This window comes from Nyctereutes procyonoides, unplaced genomic scaffold (genome assembly GCF_905146905.1).
Source record: "Nyctereutes procyonoides isolate TBG_1078 unplaced genomic scaffold, NYPRO_anot_genome, whole genome shotgun sequence".
Lineage (NCBI taxonomy): Eukaryota > Metazoa > Chordata > Mammalia > Carnivora > Canidae > Nyctereutes > Nyctereutes procyonoides.
This window is the reverse complement of record NW_026575047.1, coordinates 19,469,466-19,491,833: the sequence shown is the minus strand read 5'-3', so window position 1 is coordinate 19,491,833 and position 22,368 is coordinate 19,469,466. Positions and strand designations below refer to the sequence as shown.

General features: G+C 35.5%; 1 protein-coding gene across 1 annotated transcript in view; it reads right to left on the bottom strand.

Moving 5' to 3' along the window:
* The window catches only part of N4BP2 (NEDD4 binding protein 2), an 86,561-nt gene that overhangs the window by 54,968 nt on the left and 9,225 nt on the right, over positions 1-22,368 (bottom strand). The window contains 2 exon segments of the mRNA XM_055325960.1: positions 3,350-3,689; positions 17,242-17,343. Of these exon segments, the coding sequence (XP_055181935.1) occupies positions 3,350-3,575 (226 nt within the window). The 5' untranslated portion in view covers positions 3,576-3,689; positions 17,242-17,343.

Below are 22,368 nucleotides of genomic sequence, written 5' to 3'. Positions count from 1 at the left end.
GAATTTCATTTAATACCAAAAAAAGCTATTAGCATGTATTACGTATCAGACATACTTTGTTCAAAGTAAATAAGACATAGTTTTTACTACACTTAAGGGATTTTTTGCAGTCTAACAGAGGCAATTAAAGATAATTAAATTAGAAGACAATTACATTATAATATAATATAGACTAAATAATGCACACTTTTAGTAATACACAAATGCCATAGCAGCCTTATAAGAGAATAAGGAAGATTCCACAAAAGGTAATATGTGATCTGGGACTGGAAGATTAAAAAGAAACTTGTCAGACAAAGGAGGGAAAGGGAAAGCCAATCTTGAAAACACAAAGCATGTTTAAGGTATTAAGAAAAGTTGGTTGGAATGTGGGTACACAGTAGTATGGTAATAAAAGGAGACAAAACTGGAAAAAAAGAGCAAGTGGAACTGGCAAGAGTGCTATATGTCATGGTAGGACATACCAATTTTACCTTCTAGGGAAACTACTTGTCACCAAATTTGAGCTAGGCACTTTGTACGTATCACCTCAATGAGCCCTCAAATAATACTGTGAGGTATAGTATTTCTAGCAAATAGATGAAGAAAATGAAGTTCGAAAAGTACATTAACTTAACCCAAGTCACACATATATTAAGTGACAGAGCCAGGACTGGTATGTCTGACTCCAGCTCTTTCTGTCCTAATACAAATACAGAATTAGAATTGTTAGGCATTTGAAGTTTGGAGTTTTGCTTATTTCTGTGCTTTGTTTTGTTTTAAGGAAAATAAATAGGGAAAGGAAGCACAGCACAGGAGTAACAGCTCTGGTCTGGACTCAGAAAACCAAACTTCAATCCCTACTTGCTGGCTATGACCCTTTGAACAAATTACTGAACTTTCCAAAGCCTTGATTTTCTCATGTGCAATATGGGGATAATAAAAGTACCTACCTCATAGGGTTGTTGTGAGGATTAAATGAGATAATCCATGAAAATGTGCTGTGCACAAGGACTGGCACCTAGTAAGCACCCAATTAATGTTCCCTTAAGAAGAAAAACAAAGAGGGATTGGAGGGACAAGCCTGGCAAAGATACCAGTTAGGAGATTATAGCAATAGTACAAAGGTTAGAAGCCCTATACATGGGGGAGGGGGGAGGGAGAAAGCAAGCACACAAGCAAACATAAGTATTTCTATGAAGAAAATTTATATAATAGAAAAACCCCAAGATCAACCCAAAAAATTAACATGTATATAATAAAAAACAGTATTAAGTAAAAATAAGCAAACGATCATGATATATATATATATATATATATATATATATATATATATATATAATCACAAAAGAAAAGTCTTTACACAGAGTGTTGGAAAAAATTAAACCAATGGTATAAAACAATACATGAATAAACAATTCACACAAGAACATAAAAATCAATAAACCATCTACAAAAATACTCAATAACCTTATTTAAAGGAAAAAAAATAAGAAAAAGCAAAATTTTATTCCTATTAAAAACTTTAATACTAAATGCTGAAAGGGCACACCTCTTTGGTAGGCAATTTATGGGTATGTTTCCAAGAACTGAAAACTGTTCTTACCTTGTGACATACGAAAATAAAACGTTGGAACTAAGAAAAAAAGCCAAAAGAAGGGAAAAATGATTTGTGCCACGATGTCCTCTGCTGTATTAATTATTCATGAAAAACTTATATATAATTTAAAAATCAGAGCACAATTAAGTGGGATATTAGAAAGCTATTAAAAATAAATACAAAGATCACAGCAACACTGAAAAAAATGCTTATGTTAGGTTTAAAAAGCAGAATATGTAGTTTCATTAACACTATTTATTCAGACTACTCAAAATATCAGTATTTATAAATAAGGTGTAGAGAAGATCCTAGAAAAGAAAAATGTTTTCTGTTAGGATGTAAGGGTAATATATTTTTCTCGTCGTTCCTCATTACTAGGTTAGTATATGTGAAACAAATTTTAAACACCTCAACATCAGGAAATAAAAAAGTAGTACATAAAAAAAAAATCATACATAAAACTCTATACACTATCAATTTTGAGCATAATGTGGACTGCTGAAAACTGTTTTTTTGCACACATAACAGGATAGTTAATATATTCTCATCACAGTCCATGTAATGAATAAAATGAATTTTAATGCATTAGCAAAACTTCCCCAATCTAGAAAAATTTTATCTTATACTAATCATGGCCAATAGTAACACTAAGCATCAACATTTAATTTACTCAGTCAACTTTGAAAGTTTGTCAACATACTTCTAATCAATTTATTATAAGTTATTAATAATACTAAATTGATGGGATCCCTGGGTGGCGCAGCGGTTTAGCGCCTGTCTTTGGCCCAGGGCACGATCCTGGAAACCCGGGATTGAATCCCATGTCGGGCTCCCGGTGCATGGAGCCTGTTTCTCCCTCTGCCTATGTCTCTGCCTCTCTCTCTCTCATTCTGTGTGACTATCATAAATAAATAAAAATTTAAAAAATTTTAAAAAAAATAATACTAAATTGAAAACTTAACCAAAAAAAAACAAAAAAAACCCTCAGTTCTTACCAAAAAAAGTCCTATGAGGTACATACTACTATTTTTCTAACAGATAAGAAAACAGACCCAGAGAGGTTAAGTAGCGGAACTGGAAATCTAACCCAAGTTTCCTGACTCCAAAGCCAGTATTGTGAAACACTACTCTAATAATATCAACTTCTAATCAGCTCTCATTCCCACAATTACAATGATCTTTTCACTCAATAAATATTTACTGAGGTCCTGTATGAATCATTTGTTATTTTAGGGACTGGGGATACAGCAGTAAAAACTTTATAAAATCTGTCTTTATGGAGCTTACATATTAAGACAGCAGTCCTCAATTGGGAATGATTCTGGTCCCCAAGGGATATATGACAATAGGTGGACACATTTTTCATTGCCACAACAGGCTACTGAAGGTTGCTACTGTCAACTAGAGAGTATAGGCCAGGGATGCTGCTAAACATCCTATGATTCACAGGAAAGCCACTCACAACAAGGAATCATCTGGTCCAAAATGTTAGTAGTGCCAACCTGTTCTAGAGGGAAGATAAAAAGAAATAAAACACAGAATGTAGTATCTATACATATATCTTACACTTAGAACTGTGTATTTCTTGAGAGCAGAAAAAACTGCTTTCTTCTCATAACACAATACCAACTTAGTACCTTGCCCATAGCAGGTGCTCGATAAATTAACAAAAGAGAAATATGGCAGTTGTTTTTCTATATTACTATTGGCAGTAAAGTACATGAAGGCTTCTTATACTATGCAAAGGGTTCAAACTAAACTTTTTCTCACCTTTGAAATCACATTCAGAAAGCATCAAATACACTACATCAGGGTCCAGATCTGAAAACATCTCTGAGATACTGGTGAAGAGTTCCTCCCGATCAACTTTTGTCTCACACATGGAAGGAAGAGTAGTGGGTGGCTCCTCACGACTAGCCATACTGGATACAACTTCCTGAGAGCTTGCAGTCTTCCGAAAAGGATTTCCCCCAAGATTTTTCTTTCTCCTTGGCATTCTGACTTCCAAAACTAAAATGTTCCCCTTTTCTTATTTAAGATGTTTGATATTTAAGTCATACCTCAAAGAAAACACGGTTAAATATCTTGTACAATCCAGCAGTAATAGGACCTAAAATAGAAAGCAAGTAAAAACACTCAGACTATATAGTTGTATTTCCATTTCTAAAATCGGAATGACGTCTTTATTTAACACTACGGAAGTACCATCAACTCTGATAGCAAAGCCAAAAAGCAATAAGACAACCTCTTACACTTTCTCCAAAATATTCAAGTTTTGCCAGGATTGAACATGTTAAAAGATTAAGATATTAACAAATAAAATGAATTTTCACAACAGTGAGCACACTGTTTCAATGTCATTATTTTTAAAAACAGTATTCATAAATGACAATGCCTACTGAGCACCTACATTTGGATGTCTAATAGGCATCATAAACTTAACATGTCCAAAACTGAGCTCCTGATCACCTCCTCCACATCCGTTCTTCCCAGTCTTTCCCATCTCAATTAATGCAGCTCTGTTCTTCCAAATGCTCAACTGAAAAATCTCAGAATAATTCCTAACTCCTCTCATCCCACATCCAACCACTAAACAAATTTTGTCAATGCGACCCTCAAAATGTATCCAGAATATGACCTTACCTCACTATCTCAGTTACCACAGCCTGTTGCCTGAATTAAGTCTCCAAATCAATCTCCCTTCAGTCTCTCTCTATATGTAGGCACAGCGATCAGTGACTCAGTTATAAACTATAGGTCAGATCACATGTATCTTCTGTTTAACTATCTACTGACTTCCCATCTCACTCAGAACCCTTAAAATGGCCTATAACCCAGACATGTGTTACTTCTGTACTGTCATCCCTAAACCTCTTTCCCTTGCTCAGTGTCATTCCAGCCACACCTTACCTCCTTGTTCTTCAAACACACCAGCCACACTCTCCCATGGGAAACTTTACATTTGGCTCCCTCTTCCTAAACTACTGCTCTCTCAGGTATGAAGTCTATTTCCTCAACACCTTGCTATCATTACTCAAATGTCACCCACTCCAAAAGCCAGTCTCCAACACCACTTATCCTTCTTCCCTTCCTTGAATTTTCTCAGAAGTCTTATCTTCTACCACGGTATATGTTTTATTTGTTTTTATTGTATTTACTACCCATATTCAAGTACAGTATAAGTAAGCTCCACAAGGGCAGGGACTCATTGATCTAGAGAACCTCAGATAGTCTACTTGCTTTTCTCCACTTAGATGTATCTAATAAACATTTCAAATTTAACATATCCCAAAAGAAATGTCTGATAATCTCCCCAAAATCTGCTCTAACCATTTGGTCTGGCAACTGTTCTCATTCACTCATATTCCAGGGGCCTAAATGCTTTTTCTGCTTCCAACTCTTGTCTCCTGCAGTCTATTTTCAACACATGAGCCAGAATGATCTATGTACAACATACATACATACAACAACACACAAGTCAGAAAGAATCAAAGTCTTCTCTATGTCACTCAGTGAAAGCTCAAATTCTTACAGTGGCTCACCTCCCTGCTGGCCTTTGATATAAACTCTCCCCCAGAATCCTTCAAACCTTTATTCAAGTGTCACAATCAATTATTTCTTCCTTGATTATCCAATTTAAAATCATGTCCCCCACTGCCTCTGCCCCAATCTCCCTTTCCTCTAACCACCCATTGCCCTTAACACCCATACTATAAAATTTACCTTTTAATTAAATTTACTGTGTCATAGCTCTCTCCATCTTCCAGAACTGCACTGTCAATATGGCAGCCACCAGCCACATGTGCCTATTTAAATTTAAATTAATTTATATTAAATTATACCTTTCTCTATTAATAGCACATAAAGTAGAATTTGGAGGAGGGAAAAAAAATGCCAGAGACAGAGAAGGACATTATGTGATCAAAAGGGACAGAGCACCAAGAGGACACAGCAACCCTAAATGTGTCTGTACCAAACAAAAGAGCTACTAAATAAGTGAAGCAGAAGCTGACAGAATTGAAATGAGAAACAAATTGACAATTCTAGAAACTTCAAACCCCCGTTCTCAACAACTGATAGAATTGATAAACAAAGAAGATAAACAAGAATATAAAACACAGGGGATCCCTGGGTGGCACAGCGGTTTGGCGCCTGCCTTTGGCCCAGGGCGCGATCCTGGAGACCCAGGATCGAATCCCACGTCAGGCTCCCAGTGCATGGAGCCTGCTTCTCCCTCTGCCTATGTCTCTGCCTCTCTCTCTCTCTCTCTGTGTGTGACTATCATAAATAAATTAAAAAAAAAAAAGAATATAAAACACAGTAATACCATCAATTAAGAATAATCAACCTTTATAGAATACTCTACCCAACAGCAGCAGAATACATTATTTTCAAGTGCCCACCAAATAGGTACCAGAAAAAGACCATATCCTAGGCTTTAAAACAAATCCCAACAAACTTAAAAGAAGTGAAATCATATAATGTATTCTCTGACCAGAATGGAATCAAACTAGAAATCAATTAACAGAAAGATAACCAATAAAGCCCAAACATTGAAACTTATGCAATATACTAAATAATCCATGAGTCAAAGAGAAAGTCTCAAGAAAAATTTAAAAATACATTGAAATGAATGAAAATATACCATATCAAAATTAATAGGACACAACTAAAGCAGCAATGGTGGAAATTTATAGCAAATTTATAACCAAATGCATACAATAAGAGAAAAAGTCTCAAATCAATAATCTAAGCCCTCACCACAATTACCAAGAAAAGCAAAACAAATCCAAAGCTAACAAAAGGAAAGGAATAACAAAGACAAGAGCAGGACCAAATGAAACTGAAAACAGAAAAGCAAAAAAGAAGAATCAGTGAAACAAACTAATAGTTCTTTAAAAATAAAAATGACAAACATCTAACACAACTGACAAAAGAGAGAAGACACATATTACCAATATCAGGAATGAATAAAGGGTTATCACTACAGAACCTTGTATGCTGAAAACTATACAACACTGATGAAAGAAATCAAAGATCTAAATAAATGAAAAGGCACAGCATGTTCGTGGACTAGAAGACTGAACATAGTAAACCTAGTTTTCCCCAAATTGACAAACAGTACTCCTATCAAAACCCCAGCAAGATTTTCTCTGGATATGGACAAGATTATTCTAAAATTAAATGGAAAGACAAGGGAACTAGAATAACTAAAACGATTTTGAAAGAGAGGAATCGTCAACTTCAATTTCAAGATTTGTTATGTCACTATACTAACCAAGACGGTATGGTTCAGTTGAGGGACAGACATATAGATCTGGAAACAGATTATAGATCTGGAAACAGAACAGAATATACCAGAAATAAACCAACATAAATATGCCCAACTTACTTTTGCCAAAATTGCAAAAGCAATTTAATGGAGAAAAGATAGTCTTTTCAACAAATGAAACTGCAGCAGTGAACATCCACAGCTTAAAAAAAATAAACCTTGGGATCCCTGGGTGGCACAGCGGTTTAGCGCCTGCCTTTGGCCCAGGGCGCGATCCTGGAGACCCGGGATCGAGTCCCACGTCGGGCTCCCGGTGCATGGAGCCTGCTACTCCCTCTGCCTGTGTCTCTGCCTCTCTCTCTCTCTCTCTCTGTGACTATCATAAATAAATAAAAATTTTTTTAAAAAAAATAAATAAATAAACCTTGACCTCAGTCTTGTACTTTGTAGAAAAATTAACTCAAAATGGATCAAGAACGTATTAAGTCCATAAAACTATAAACATCTTAGAAAAAGAAAAAAAAAAAAAAAACAGGAGAAAATCTCCAGGACCTAGAGCTAAACAAAAATACTACAAGTATGATCCATAAAAGGAAAAACAGATAAACTGTACTTCATCAAAATTAAACATTTTTGCTCTGTGAAAGATCTTGTTAAGAACATAAAAAGACAAGTTACAGACTAAAGAAAATATCTGCATACCATATATCCAACAAAGGACTAATATCTGCAATATATAAAGAACTTATCAAAACTCCACAGTAAGAACCAAACAATTCAATAAGAATATGCGCAAAAAGCGAAACTCCAAAAGGATATACAAATGACAAACAGGTACATAAAAGATGTTCAAAATCATTAGGTATTAAGTAAATACAAATTAAAACTATGTACAATACGGTATTACTTCCACATCTATCAAAGTAGCTATCATAAAAACTAATGACCACACAAAATGCTGGCAAGGATAAAGAGAAACTAGATGATTCATATGCTCTGCTGGGAACATAAAATAGTACAGCCACTTTGGAAAACGTTTGGCAGTTTCTTTTAAAAACTAAACAAGCAACATCATATAACAATTCAGCAATTACATGTCTAGATATTACTTACCTAAGAGAAATGAAAAATATGTTCACCCAAAAACCTATACACAAAGTTTATACCAGCTTTATTCATTATAGTTAAAAATTAGAGAACAATTCAACTGTCCTTCAATGGGTGAATGGGTTAAACAAATTATGATATTTCCATTCCATGAACTACTAGTTAGCAATAAAAAGGAACAAAATGGGACGCCTGTGTGGCTCGGCGGTTGAGCATCTACCTTCGGCTCAAGAGTGTGGTCCTGGAGTCCCGGGATTGAGTCCCACACTGGGCTCCCTGCATGGAGCCTGCTTCTCCCTCTGCCTACGTCTCTGCCTCTCTCTCTGTGTCTCTCATGAATAAATAAATAAAATCTTAAAAAAAAAAAAGAATTATTGAATCATTATATTATATACCTGAAACTAATATAATACTGTATGTTAATTATACTTGAATTTTAAAAACATCTTTTAAGGGAAAAATATAGTTTTAGAGATCTTAAGCAATCAAAAATTTCTGGTACCTTCTCTCATATTCATTTCTAAGTACAAGTCATTCTAAATTAAAATAAGTGAAAAAGAAGCCCAGAAAGGCTCTGATTTTTCCCTGGTTATGATTTATGTTGTTCTTTTTATGTTAGATATTAAATTATTTTCCAAAAGGGAGCTTGGGTGGCTCAGGTCAAGATCCCCAGGGATCGAGCCCTAGGACAGGCTCCTTGCTCAGCAGGGAGCCTGCTTCTCCCTCTCCCTCTGCCCCTCCCTATTGCTCGTGCTCTTTCTGCCTCGATAAGTTAATAAAATCTTTAAAAATAAATAAACAGTTTTCCCAAAAAAAGTAAAAACTGCTCTTACCTAAATCACCATTGATGTACACGTAAATGATAAAAGGCAATGATAAAATTCACCAGGAAGATGTAATAATTCTACAATTCTAAGTTTGTATTCAACTTGTAAAACTGCTCTCTCCATTAACTATTAGAAAAAGGGTCACCCCCAACAAAACAGAGAAAAAAAGAAGGGTGAACAATAAGGACACAAAAGACCTGAGCCATGTCATAAATAACTTAGCTTAATATCTATACAACACTGGACCCAATAACCACAGAATACACTTTATTTTCAAGTACACATGGAATTCTACTAGGAATTAGTATCTAAACTATAAGTAGAAAACACAATTGTCTGAAAATTAAGAAATATACTTCTATACTTGAGTCAAAGAAGAATTCTACTATGTTAGTGAAATGCTAACATCAATTTAAAATATAATTAAGGGGAGCCTGAGTGGCTCAGTCAGTTAGGCATCTAACTCTTGATTTCGGGTCAGATGGTGATTTCAGGGTTTGTGCAGTCGAACCTCAGGTCCGGCTCTGCACTCAGTTCTGAGTCTGCTTGTCCCTCTCCCTCCCTTTCTGTCCCTCTCCCTTTGCCCTTCCCTCCTCAAGTGCTCTCCAAATAAATAAAATCTTTTGTTAAAAATAATGAAAATTTTTAAAATAAAATAATTAATAGTAATAGAAAATATTTTAACCAAATAAATATATCCAAACTGTGAGATACAACTAAAGTCATTCACAGAAAAAGATGCATACAAAAACATATATTAGAGAAAAAGAAAGGCTGAAAAATCAACTAAGCATTCAATAAGCAGTTAGGGGAAAAAAAACAGTGAATCACCCCAAAGAAATTAGAAAGGAAATAACAAACAGCAAATACAAAATAGAAAACAAATACAAAAATACAAAAACAAAAGTAAAGGGGATCAACAACATCAAAAGATGGTTCTTTGAAACTTAAAGTAGTTTAAAAAAAAAAAAAACTATTAAAAATAACAAATCCTTGGCAAGAGTGACCAAAAAATGTGAGAGAAGACACAAATTACCAATCACAAATAAAAAGGGAACATCATTATGAAATCCACACATTTAAAAGAGATAAAATGAAGAATTTTATGCCAATAAATTTTAAACTTTAAATGGAATACACATTTTTTAAAAATGCACATCATACCACATCTGAAATAAGATGTTAGTCCTTTATCTATTAAAGAAATAGAATCTATAAGTTAAAGCTTTCCCATAAAGAAAACCCTAGGGTCTAGGTGGCTTCATAAGTAAATTCCACTAAGTAATCTCTAATACCAACCTTACATAAACTCTTTCAGAGACTAGTTAAAAGAAAAAACATTTCACAACTCATTTTATGAGGTCAACCCAACCCAGATACCAAAACCTTACAAGGATATTAAAAGAAAAAAATTACAGGCTTATTTCACTCATGAAAATAGATGTAAAACTCCCAAGCAAAATATTAGAGCAGGAATATATAAATTATGATATGTTATTAAAAAATTCAAAAATTGTATTAGTTATTTATAAAAATAATATATCACAACTTGAATTTATTTTTTGATTATAAAGTTGTTTTAATATTTGAAAATTGGGACACCTGGGTGGCTCAGCGGTTGAGTACCTGCCTTTGACTCAGGGCGTGATCCTGGAGTCCCAGGATCGAGTCCCACATCAGGCTTCCTGCATGGAGCCTGCTTATCCCTCCACCTGTGTCTCTGCCTCTCTCTCTCTCTCTCTCTGTCTCTCATGAATAAATAAAATATTTAAAATATTTGAAAATTAACCAATGCAGTACCTGACATTACCAAAATAAAGAAAAATCATATAATCAATTCAATATATGCAGAAAAACTATTTGAAAAAAGTCAACATCCACTCATGATAAAAACTCTACACACACTAGAAACAGAAGGGAATAAAGAAAGGCATTTACAAAACATACACACACACACAAACCCCTCATACGTAATTATGAAATGCTAAGTTTACTCTCTGTAATCAGAAATAAGACAAAATGACTGCCATCACCATTTCTATTCTACAGTACTACATTGTACCAGAGATCACAGCCAGCGTGTTAAGACTTGAAACGGAAATAAAAGTTAAGGATTGGAACAAAAGAAATAGAACTATCATTATTCACAGGCAATACAACTGAGTGCATATAAAATCCAAAAGAATCTACAGATTATCCTTTAGATTACCCAGGTAATTTACCAAGATTGCTGGACTGCTTTTCTCTCCACTAGCAATTAGAAATTTAAAAATTAAATCTAAAGGTCTAGACCTATCAGCAGCATTTACACAGCTCGTAAATCCCTCCCTCAAAGAACACCCTAAGGACATTATCTTCTAAGAACAGGGCCACTATCAGAATTTTCTTACTATTCAACTTGGGAAAATGTTGTGTTCCAGGGCTTAGCCCTAGGTTCTCCTCTTTTCCCACTTCTTTGGTGACCTCTTATGGTTTTAAACATTAACAAAATGCTAATAATTTACATCCCCAAGCTGCACCTCTTCCCTGACCTCAGACACACATCAAACTACCCACTAAATATCTCCACTTTGTGTATCTAAATAGACATCTCAAACCTAAGTCAAAGGTTTGCTTTAAAGCCTCCAGTACCTCTGTATTTCATATAGAGTAAAAATCAAAGTTCTTAAAATGGCCTAGTTAAGATAGTAAACAGTCTGGTTCCCTAATAACTCTTTCAAATCCTTTCTTGCTACTCTCCCTCTTGTTCTTTCTTAAATTCACCCAGTATTCTCCTGCTTCACTGTCCTTATATTTAATTCATAGCCTAAAATGTACTCTCCACAGATACCTTAATGACTCACTCCTTACAAGACTTTACTTATGGCACCTTTGCAGAGAGGTTTCCCCTAACCATCTAATGTAAAACTGCACATATACGTTCTCTCCATTTCCCTTTCATTATTTTTTTTCTCCAAAGAAATTATCATTCTATAATTTTGATGTTTATTTTGTTTAACATCTGTTTACCCTGACACTAGAAAGTAAACTCTTTGAAGATAAAGGTTTGGGGGGATCCCTGGGTGGCTCAGTGGTTTAGCGTCTGCCTTTGGCCCAGGGCGTGATCCTGGAGTCCCAGGATCGAGTCCCACATCAGGCTCCCTGCATGGAGCTTGCTTCTCCCTCTGCCTGTGTCTCTGCCTCTCTGTGTCTCATGAATAAATAAATATTTTTAAAATAAAAATAAAATAAAAATAAAAATAAAAAGAAGACAAAGGTTTTTGGCAATTCTGTTCACTCCTGCATTGCCCTCACTAAATTAAATAATAAGTACCAAAATTATATACCAATACCAAAACAATGTCTAGCACATAGTAGCACTAAATAAATTTCTGCTAGATAAATGAAGGATTAAGGTAAGGAAAAAAATAAAAACAGGAAAGCAATAGGTACAGAATTCTAAAACAAAATAGTGATACTAAAAAAAATTTTTTTAAGTTTAACCCCATTAATAAAATGGAATTAGAATATTACTGGGGTGCCTGAGTGGCTCAGTCAGTTAAATGTCTGACTTTTGGGACACCTGGGTGGCTGGGCGATTGAGCATCTGCCTTTGACTCAGGGCGTGATCCTGGAGTCCCCGGATCAAGTCCCACATCGGGCTCCCTACAAGGAGCCTGCTTCTTCCTCTCCCCATGTTTCTGCCTCTCTGTGTCTCTCATGAATGGATGAATGAAAATCTTGGAAAAAAACAAAAAAGTCTGACTCAATCTCAGTTCAGGTCTTGATCTCAGGATCCTGAGTTCAAGCCCATTAGGCTCCACGCCCATTCTTTTTCTTTTTTACTCTTATGTCAAAAATAATTAAGTTGCCTAATAGATAAAAAATAATTTTTAAAATAAGAATAGCCATTGTTGGCAAGGCTATAGTGAAATAGGAATTCTCAAACATTGTAATGACAATAAACTAGTATAATCTTTCTAGAAAGCAAAGTGACACTATGTATCAAGAAGCCTTAAATTACAGCTGACCTCTGAACAATGGTGAAGGAGGTATTAAGAGCACCGATCATCCATAGAATCAAAAATCCACTGACAGTTTTTAACTTAACTACTAATAGCCTATTGTTGACTGGAAGCTAGAATATAAAGTCAATTAACACAAATTTTATAAATGTATTAAGATACTGTTCTGTTACAATAAAGTAAGCTAGAGAAAAGAAATGTTAAGAAAAATATAAAGAGGAGAAAATACATTTACAGTATTGTAAGAAATCTGTATGTGAGGGGCATCTGGGTGGTTCAGTGGTTGAGTGTCTGCCTTCGTCTCAAGTCACAATCCCAAGATCTTGGGATTGAGTCCGACATCAGGCTTCCCATAGGGAGTCTGCTTCTCCCTCCGCCTGTGTCTCTGCCTCTTTTTCTGTGTCTCTCATGAATAAATAAATAGAATCGAAAGAAAGAAAGAAAGAAAGAAAGAAAGAAAGAAAGAAAGAAAGAAAGAAAGAAAGAAAGAAAGAAAGAAAGAAAGGAAAAAGAAAAAGAAAAAGAAAAAGAAAAAGAAAAAGAAAAAGAAAAAGAAAAGAAGGAAGGAAGGAATCTGCATGTGAGTGGATCTCAGGTAGTTTAAACCTGTGTTGTTCAAGGGTCAACTGTACTTATATACTTTCATCCAACAATTCCACTTTTAGGAATTTATCATAAAAAATAATCAAATTTACATATATAAATAAATATTTATATAGAGATGTTCAAAATATAGTAATTTTTTACAAAGAAAAATTTAAAAATAAGTAGAAAGAAAGGAATGATAAAATAATTTCTGATCATAGTAAGTATAATTTATTAAATACTTAACATATGCCAGCTAGAATGTTAAGATCAAGTAAGTAATATTATACCTATTTTGCAAATAAGAAAACTAAAGACCAGAAAAGGGAAGTATCAAACTTAAAGCTCTTGGGACACCTGGGTGGCTCAGCAGTTAAGTGTCTGCCTTCAGCCCAGGGCGTGATCCTGGAGACCTGGCATCAAGTCCCGCCATCAGGCTTCCTGCATGGAGCCTGCTTCTCCCTCAGCTTCTGCCTATGTCTCTGCCTCTCTCTCTCTGTGTCTCTCATGAATAAATAAATAAAATCTTTAAAAAAAAAAAAACTTAAAGGTCTTAAGTAGCAAAACTGGGATTGAACTCAGATTTGTTAGACTCTGCTAAACAAAATATCCCTTTAGATTCCTAAGATGGAATTTTATAGTCATTAATTAAAGACTGTATCTTGAATATTTGAGGTTTTTTTTTTTTAAGACAATGTTAGAAAATAAAGCAAGACACAACACTCCATATAATTTATACAGACACCCAAATGGGATTAGGTTAGATTAACTGTAATATTAGACTGGAAAAGAAATCTCTGGGTAGTGGGATTACAGGTAACTTTATTTTTAACATACTACTGTTTTTATATACTACTTTTGTATTTTCCAAATAACCTCTAATATAAAGATGCTTTAACAATCAGGGGAAAAAAAATAACAATCACTATTATCAAAGCTGAATCTTAGACTTCCTCTATACTTCCTCCAGATGGCAAACCATAAATCCCTTCTGTTTTCCATTGTGTCTATTTATATGGAAAAATATCTAAACATGTAGGCGGCCTAAGTGTCCAACCAATATTTAGTATAGTGAAGAATTTCTATAAAACATACTACCACTCAAGTACCAGTTTTACTTTATATATCCAGATTATTTCAATTCCATTTACTCACTTGAGTAACGTTCAGTTATTGTATCAACTGAACTTATGCATCTTCCTTTTTCAATAAAGAGAGCCTTATTAATATACTAGTTTAAACAAGATTATGTAGCTTCTTCATATACATACCTGACCTAGAGAGAGTGTATTCTAAAAGGATATAGGAAATAAGGATGGGTAAGTAAGGTTTGATATATTATGGAGAAATGTGAAAGAACTGGCTCAAATGAAGAACCTAAAAGCAAATAATATAAATTTTTGTTAATAATGAGACCATGAATATATAAATTTCATATACACATTTTCCAAGCTCTTCTACCTTTATTATTTAATTTTACCTGACAGAGAACCTAACCAATACATGCTTGCTCATTGACTATCATCAAAATATTCTAGCATGGTTAGCAGAAGTCTTATCAATTCCATGTTTTGTTTTGATTTTAACAGATAAAGATAGATGTTCTTTTAAATCTTAAAAAAAAAAATCCAGGTTACATGAAATTTATAAAAGTAACAAAGTGAACACGAACTCTAACAATGGTATGGCAGTGGTCAGTACTGCCATTAATGTAAATATACCAATAACCACTTCAAAAAAAAGACACCTTCCTATTGAAAGCTATATCATCAACACAATATTAACACTAAAAAAATTTCCCATGTCATTTTATAAATAACTCTGCTATATTTATATAAGGACTACTAATTTTAGATAACTTACCTTTATAGAAAAATATCAGAAAATAATACATTTCTATAACAGTCAAGAAAGATATTCTATTTAATACACAATATCAACTATCTAGAAAAAATAAGCCTAGGAAAATCAACACTAACAATCAAATTTATTAGTAATACTTTAGTTCCAAAAAAAAGAAAAGTAGTACTTTAGTTCCTTAAAACCAGGAAAAGAGAAAGAAAAATAAAAAATATCTCTCTAGGGGATCCCTGAGTGGCTCAGTGGTTTAGCGCCTGCCTTTGGCCCAGGGCGCGATCCTGGAGTCCCGTGATCGAGTCCCTCGTCGGGTTCCTGGCATGGAGCCTGCTTCTCCCTCCTCCTGTGTCTCTGCCTCTCTATCTCTATGTCTATCATAAATAATAAATAAATATTTTTTTAAAAAATATCTCTCTAGAAGGAACATATAACTTGAAATCATAGGAATGAACCATGGCATTATCCCAAACAAGATCAAGAAAATCTCTTTCAGGGGCACTTGGATGGCTCAGTGGGTTAAGCGTTTGCCTTCAACTCAGGTCATGATCCCCAGGGTCCAGGGATCGACCTTAACATAGGGCTCTCCCCTACTGCTCCCTCTTCCTCTGCCCTCCCCACTTGTGCACTCTCTTGCTCGCTCTCACTCTCTCAAATAAATCTTAAATCTCTTTCAGAAGCAAATGCTACCAAAACCAATCAATCCATCTTTACTGGGGATTAAATTACCTACAAAATGATTTTAAGGATACCACTGTGATAAGGATAAAATAAATACTAAATCACATCAAGATACCAAAGGGTGTGTCACTAAAAAAGACAGTATTTATAGAAAATATAATCAAATTAAGGTAACCAATAATCTTAAAATGTAGCTATGTGGCATAAGAACTATTATAATTAATCACTGAACATCCTAAATATCAATAGGTAACACTATAGCTAAATAAATTATAGTAAAAAAAATCACCCTTTAGGATACTAGGCAGCTATTAAAAAGTTTAAGATAGAATGAAGAAACCAGATGTGTGGAGAAACCAGAAAGATCTCTGAGACATATTCTTAAGGGAAAAAGCTAGTTGTGGGGCAGCCCCGGTGGCGCAGCAGTTTAGCGCCGCCTGCAGCCCAGGGCGTGATCCTGGAGACCCGGAATCGAGTCCCACGTCAGGCTCTCTGCATGGAGCCTGCTTCTCCCTCTGCCTGTGTCTCTGCCTCTTTCTCTCTCTCTCTCTCTCTCTCTCTCTGCATCTCTATGAATAAATAAATAAAATCTTAAAAAAAAAAAAGCTAGTTGTGAAACAATAAACAACTTTTGGCCAAAGAATCCAGGAAGGTGTAATTCTCTGAATTCTTCAACACTTCTTATCATCCTTCGTTACTTACTGCCAGAAGTAGTCTTGCTTCATTATTTTAGAGCCTCACATTGTTGCTTTTACCAACATATTTTCTTCTATATGTGTTGATTTCCCCATTAGCCATATTCCTTAATAACACAAATTATGATATATACTCCAATCTGGCAGTTGGCCGTAGTCCCACACATAAAATAGGTGCACAAATATTTACAGATGGTGAATATGTAAAATATGAAGAAGCATTTTAGAAGCAGAGAAACTAAAGCAAACATTAAAGGAGAAAACCAGGACTATAATGCACTTGTTTTACGCAATCACAAGCTCTTTGAGAAATTCTAGTAACATGGGGGATCCCTGGGTGGCTCAGCGGTTTAGTGCCTGCCTTCGGCCCAGGGTGTGATCCTGAAGTCCCGGGATAGAGTCCCACATCAGGCTTCCTGCATAAAGCCTGCTTCTCCCTCTGCCTGTGTCTCTGCCTCTCTTTCTCTGTGTCTTTCATAAATAAATATATAAAATCTTAAAAAAAAAAAAAAAAAAGAAATTTTAGTAACAAAATTTGTGACTACAGTTTCCAAGAGATTTTTTTAATCACTCAAATAAAAATGCTTGAAAACCTATGTGTAAAATATTCATACTCTGTGACTTTAACAATACTTACCATCTGTCTGGCATTGATGCTACTAACGTGCTTGCTTATTAAGGCCACAGTTGATATCTGCAAACTCTATAGCTCTTCCTGTTATCCAACATGTCTTCTTTACTGCCAAAATAAATAAAATATTTTATGCATATACTAAAGGGAAATTTAAATTTATGTCAAACTATAATCCTAAATGAAATCAGAGTTCAAAACATGTAATACGTATAAATACATATAATATTCCACAGAGAAAGCCACAAAAGCAAAAAGAAAAAAAAAAGATCAACCTCATTTGCCACCACTGGAGGTAACTATTACACTATGGAAAATGGTTATATTGGGGATCACTGGGTGGCGCAGCGGTTTGGCGCCTGCCTTTGGCCCAGGGCGCGATCCTGGAGACCCGGGATCGAATCCCACATCGGGCTCCCGGTGCATGGAGCCTGCTTCTCCCTCTGCCTATGTCTCTGCCTCTCTCTCTTTCTCTCTCTGTGACTATCATAAATAAATAAAAATTTAAAAAAATAAAAAAAAAAAAAAAGGAAAATGGTTATATTAAAAGAAAAAACTAAGCATTTATTCTTCAGGTAAAACATTATTTCAAGGTAACAAAGTAGCCCTAACTAATGAGGGAAACTTCTTCATGGAAGATGACTATGCAAAAGGAATGTAAAAGGAACAATAGAATGTTAATATTTATAACAAGTAACTGAACAAGAATCAGCAATCAATGAAGGCTAAAATCACCATTAGGTTTAAGGTTGATAGAGATTACCTGGTGCCAAAGTGCCACCGCAGAGGACTTACTAGGTGCAAAAAGATAACTTTTTAAGATTTTTTTTTTTTAATAAGAGACACAGAGAGAGAGGCAGAGACACAGGCAAAGGGAGAAGCAGGCTCCCTGAGATGAGCCCAATGTGGGACTTGATCCCAGGACCCCAGGATGACGCCCTGAGCTGAAGCAATGCTCAACCACTGAACCACCCAGGCGACCCACAAAAAATACCTTTACAATAAAATAATCTGGTAATGATCAAACAGAGCATCAGAATGATGAGAAAACTAAATATTATGTGTTCTTAATATGAAACAACATGCATACACAGCATAACTAAATAAAGTACTCTTCCAAAAATCTTTAACCTGAATCTGAAACACCTTTAGATCTAACTCCCAATTAAATTTTTTTTTGGAAAAAAAATGAATGAATGAATGAATGAATGAATGAATAAATAAATTTTTTTTGGGGGGGAAGGGGCAGAGGGAGAGGGAGAGAGAATCCTAAGCAGGCTCCATGCTCAGCACAGAACCCAAGGAAGGGCTTGATCTCGTGACCCTGAGATCATGACCTGAGCCCAAGTCAAGAGTCTGAAACTTCGCTGACTAAGCCACTCAGGCACCCCCTAACACCCAGTTTATAGAAAATATAGGGAATAGAGTAACAAGTTATACTATATCATGAGTAAATAAAAAACGTCCAACATTCTCAACAGAACTAACAAATCTGCATCATGGAGTAAGAGAGGGAGGGTGGTGAAAAGATAGATAAGAGGCAGTTTCATATTAAAAAAAAACTCAAAATATAACACAGTGCAATAGGTAGGTCTTGATTTGAACTGGTATGAATGAATGAATGAATAAATAAATAAATAAATAAATAAATAATAAATGGGGTGCCTCAGTGGCTCAGTCAGTTAAGCATCCAACTCTTGATTTTGGCTCAGGTCATGATCTCAGGGTCATAAGATCAAGCCCTGCATCAGGATGAATGCAGGCCATAGACCCTGCTTAGGACTCTTCCTATCCCCTCTCCCTTTGCCCCTTCCCTCCTAAAAAAGTAAATTAAAAAAAAAAAAAGTAAAACCTGTTTTGGGAACAAATGGAGAAATAGGACTATGGTATGAATATTATATTAGAGAATTATTGGTAATTTGGGTAGGAATAATAATGGTTTTATAGCTATATCAGAGAATATCCTTTTCCTGGAAGATATACACTAAAGATAATATGCCTTCTTATAATTTTTTTAAAAGAGCAAATTTCAAATTAAATCCTTAAATGAAATTTAGCAAAGCCCAAAATATACACTTATAATACTCAAAAAGGAAAAACCAAAAAATAAATTTCACTTTATTTTTAAGTGGCTCAGGAAATTTATATATACACATATGTAAAGTAAATGTGCCAAAATTATTAACAATTATTGAATCTAGGAGGTAAGTGTATATGAGTTCAATGAGTACTATTCTATTCTATATGCTTAAGAGTTTTGCCAAAGGTTTTAAAACGTACTATGCTTCAAGTAAACCAGTTTGTTTACAAAGTAAAAAAGCCTTTTTTAATCCAAATACCAACCCTTGGGGGAACCGGGTGGCTCAGTCTGTTAAGCACCTGCCTTCAGCTCAGGTCATGATCCCAGAGTCCTGGGATTAAGGTCTGAGTTGGCCTCCCTTCTCCCTCTGCTCCTCCTCGCTTCTCATGTGCGCGCTCTCTCTCTCTCTCATTTAAATAAATAAAACCTTTAAATAATATACCAACCCTTTATTTGGAATTTCTTTTTCTTTTTTAATTTTTATTTATTTATGATAGTCACACAGAGAGAGAGAGAGAGGCAGAGACACAGGCAGAGGGAGAAGCAGGCTCCATGCACCAGGAGCCCGATGTGGGATTCGATCCCCGGTCTCCAGGATCGCACCCTGGGCCAAAGGCAGGCGCCAAACTGCTGCGCCACCCAGGGATCCCCTATTTGTAATTTCTAAATCAAATATGACAAGTTTTCATAAAGCAGAGTAAAGATTATACCTGGTTATCTATCCGTATGTGTCCTGAGAAGAAAAATTCAATCACACTCTAAGAGAAGAAAGAAACTTAAAGAAGAAATCTTAAAGTATAAAACTGAAGGAGGGGCTCCTGGCTGGCTCAGCCAGGGGACCCTATGACTCTTGATCTCAGGGTTCTGAGTTTAAGCCTTATATTGGGTGTGGAACCTAGTTAGAAAATTAATTTTTTAAATGAAGAAAAGGACCCATGGGACACCTGGATGGCTCAGAGGTTGAGCGCCTGCCTTCAGCCCAGGGCGTGATCCTGAGTCCCAGGATCAAGTCCCACATCAGGCTCCCTGCATGAAGCCTGCTTCCCTCTCTGCCTATGTCTCTGCCTCTTTCTCTCTGTGTCTCTCATGAATAAATAAATAAAATCTTAGAAAGAAAGAAAGAAAGAAAGAAAGAAAGAAAGAAAGAAAGAAAGAAAGAAAGAAAGAAAAGGACCTTGAACAGACAAACAAGACAACCTTGAGAAATTAGAGCTAGAGGCTTCACACTTCTTGATTTCAAAACATATTAACAAAACTACAGTAATCAAAACAGTATGGCACTGGCATAAAGAAACAGAACAGCTGCACTAGAATATAGAGCCCAGAAATAAATCCTGACATATACAGTCACATAATCTTTCTTTCTTTCTTTTTCTTTCTTTCTTTGTTTCTTTCTTTATTTGAAAGCGAGAGACAGGGAAACAGAGAGCTAGCGAACAACAGCCAGGGAAGTGGCCAAAGGGGTGAGAGAGGAAAACAGAAAAAGTCCCAAGCAGACTCCACGCTGGGCATGGAGCCTGACACAGAACTCGATTTCGTGACCCTGAGATCATGACCTGAGCTAAAACCAAAAGTCAGTTGCTTAACCAACTGAGCCACCCAGGCACCCCTAGAGTCAAGTAATCTTTGACAAGGATGCCAAGGCTATACAATGCGGAGAGGATCGTTTTTTCAACAAATGGTTGCTTGGAAAATTGGATATTCACATGCAAAACAATGAACTTGGACCCTTACCTGACACCATATACAAAAATTAACTCAAAATGGGTTACAGACCTAAACATAAGACCTGAAACCATAAAACTCTAGAAGAAAACATGGGTGGGATGCCTGGGTGGCTCAGGGGTTGAGTGGCTGCCTTTGGCTAAGGGCATGATCCAGAGTCTGGAGATCGGAGTCCTGGGATTGAGTCTCACATTGGGCTCCTTGCATGGAGCCTGCTTCTCCCCCTCTGCTTCTGTCTCAGCCTCTCTCTCTCTCTCATGAATAAATAAAATCTTTAAAAACAAAAATCCATAATGAGATATCACCTCACATCTGTTAGGATAGTCACTAACAAAAAAAAAAAAAAGGCGGGGGGGGGGAGGTGTTGGTAATAATGGGAAGAAATGTAAACCCTTGTGTATTGTTAATGGTAATGTAAAATGTGCAGCTGCTGAGTAATATATAGACTGAATTACTATATTGTATACTTGAAACTAATTTAACACTGTTAACTATATTGGAATTAAAATTTTTTTAATAAAATTAAATAAATAAAATGTGTAGCTGCTATGGAAAACAATATAGGAGTTTCCTCAAAAATCAAAAATAGATTATGATCCACCAATCTCACTTTGGAGTATACATCAAAAAGAAATAAAAACAAGATCCCCACAAAATATTTGCACAATCACGTTCACCACAGCATCATTCATAATAGACAAGACTGGAAGCAACTAAAAATGTCCATGCAATGTAAATGTTCCCTAACAGAAAAATGGATAAAGAATACATGGTGTGCGATGCCTGGGTGGCTCAGTGGTTGGGCACTTGCCTTCCGGTCAGGTCGTGATACCAGGATCCAGGATCGGGTCCTGCACTGGGCTCCCTGCAAGGAGCCTGCTTCTCCCTCTGCCTATTTCTCTCTGTCTCTCTCTCTCTGTCTCTCTCATGAATAAATAAATAAATCTTAAAACAAAAAAAAAATGGTGTATATACAAACAAACATGATGGAATATTACGTAGCCTCAAAAAAGGAAATCCTTCATGGATAAGCTTTGAGGACATTATGCTAAGTGAAACAGGCCAGTCACAAAAATACAAATACTGTATGATTCCACTTATATAAAGTATCTAAAGTAATGAAACTCTTAGAAACAGCAAGTAGCATGATAGTTGCCATGGGCAGAAAAGGGAGAAAAGCAGAGTTGTTCAGTAGGAATAGTTTCAGTTCTACAGGAAAATGTTCTAGAGATCTATTGTAATAACAACGTACATACAGTTAACAGTACTGTACTGTTCATCTAAAAATGGTTAAGACAGTAAATTTTATGGTATATGTTTACGGATTT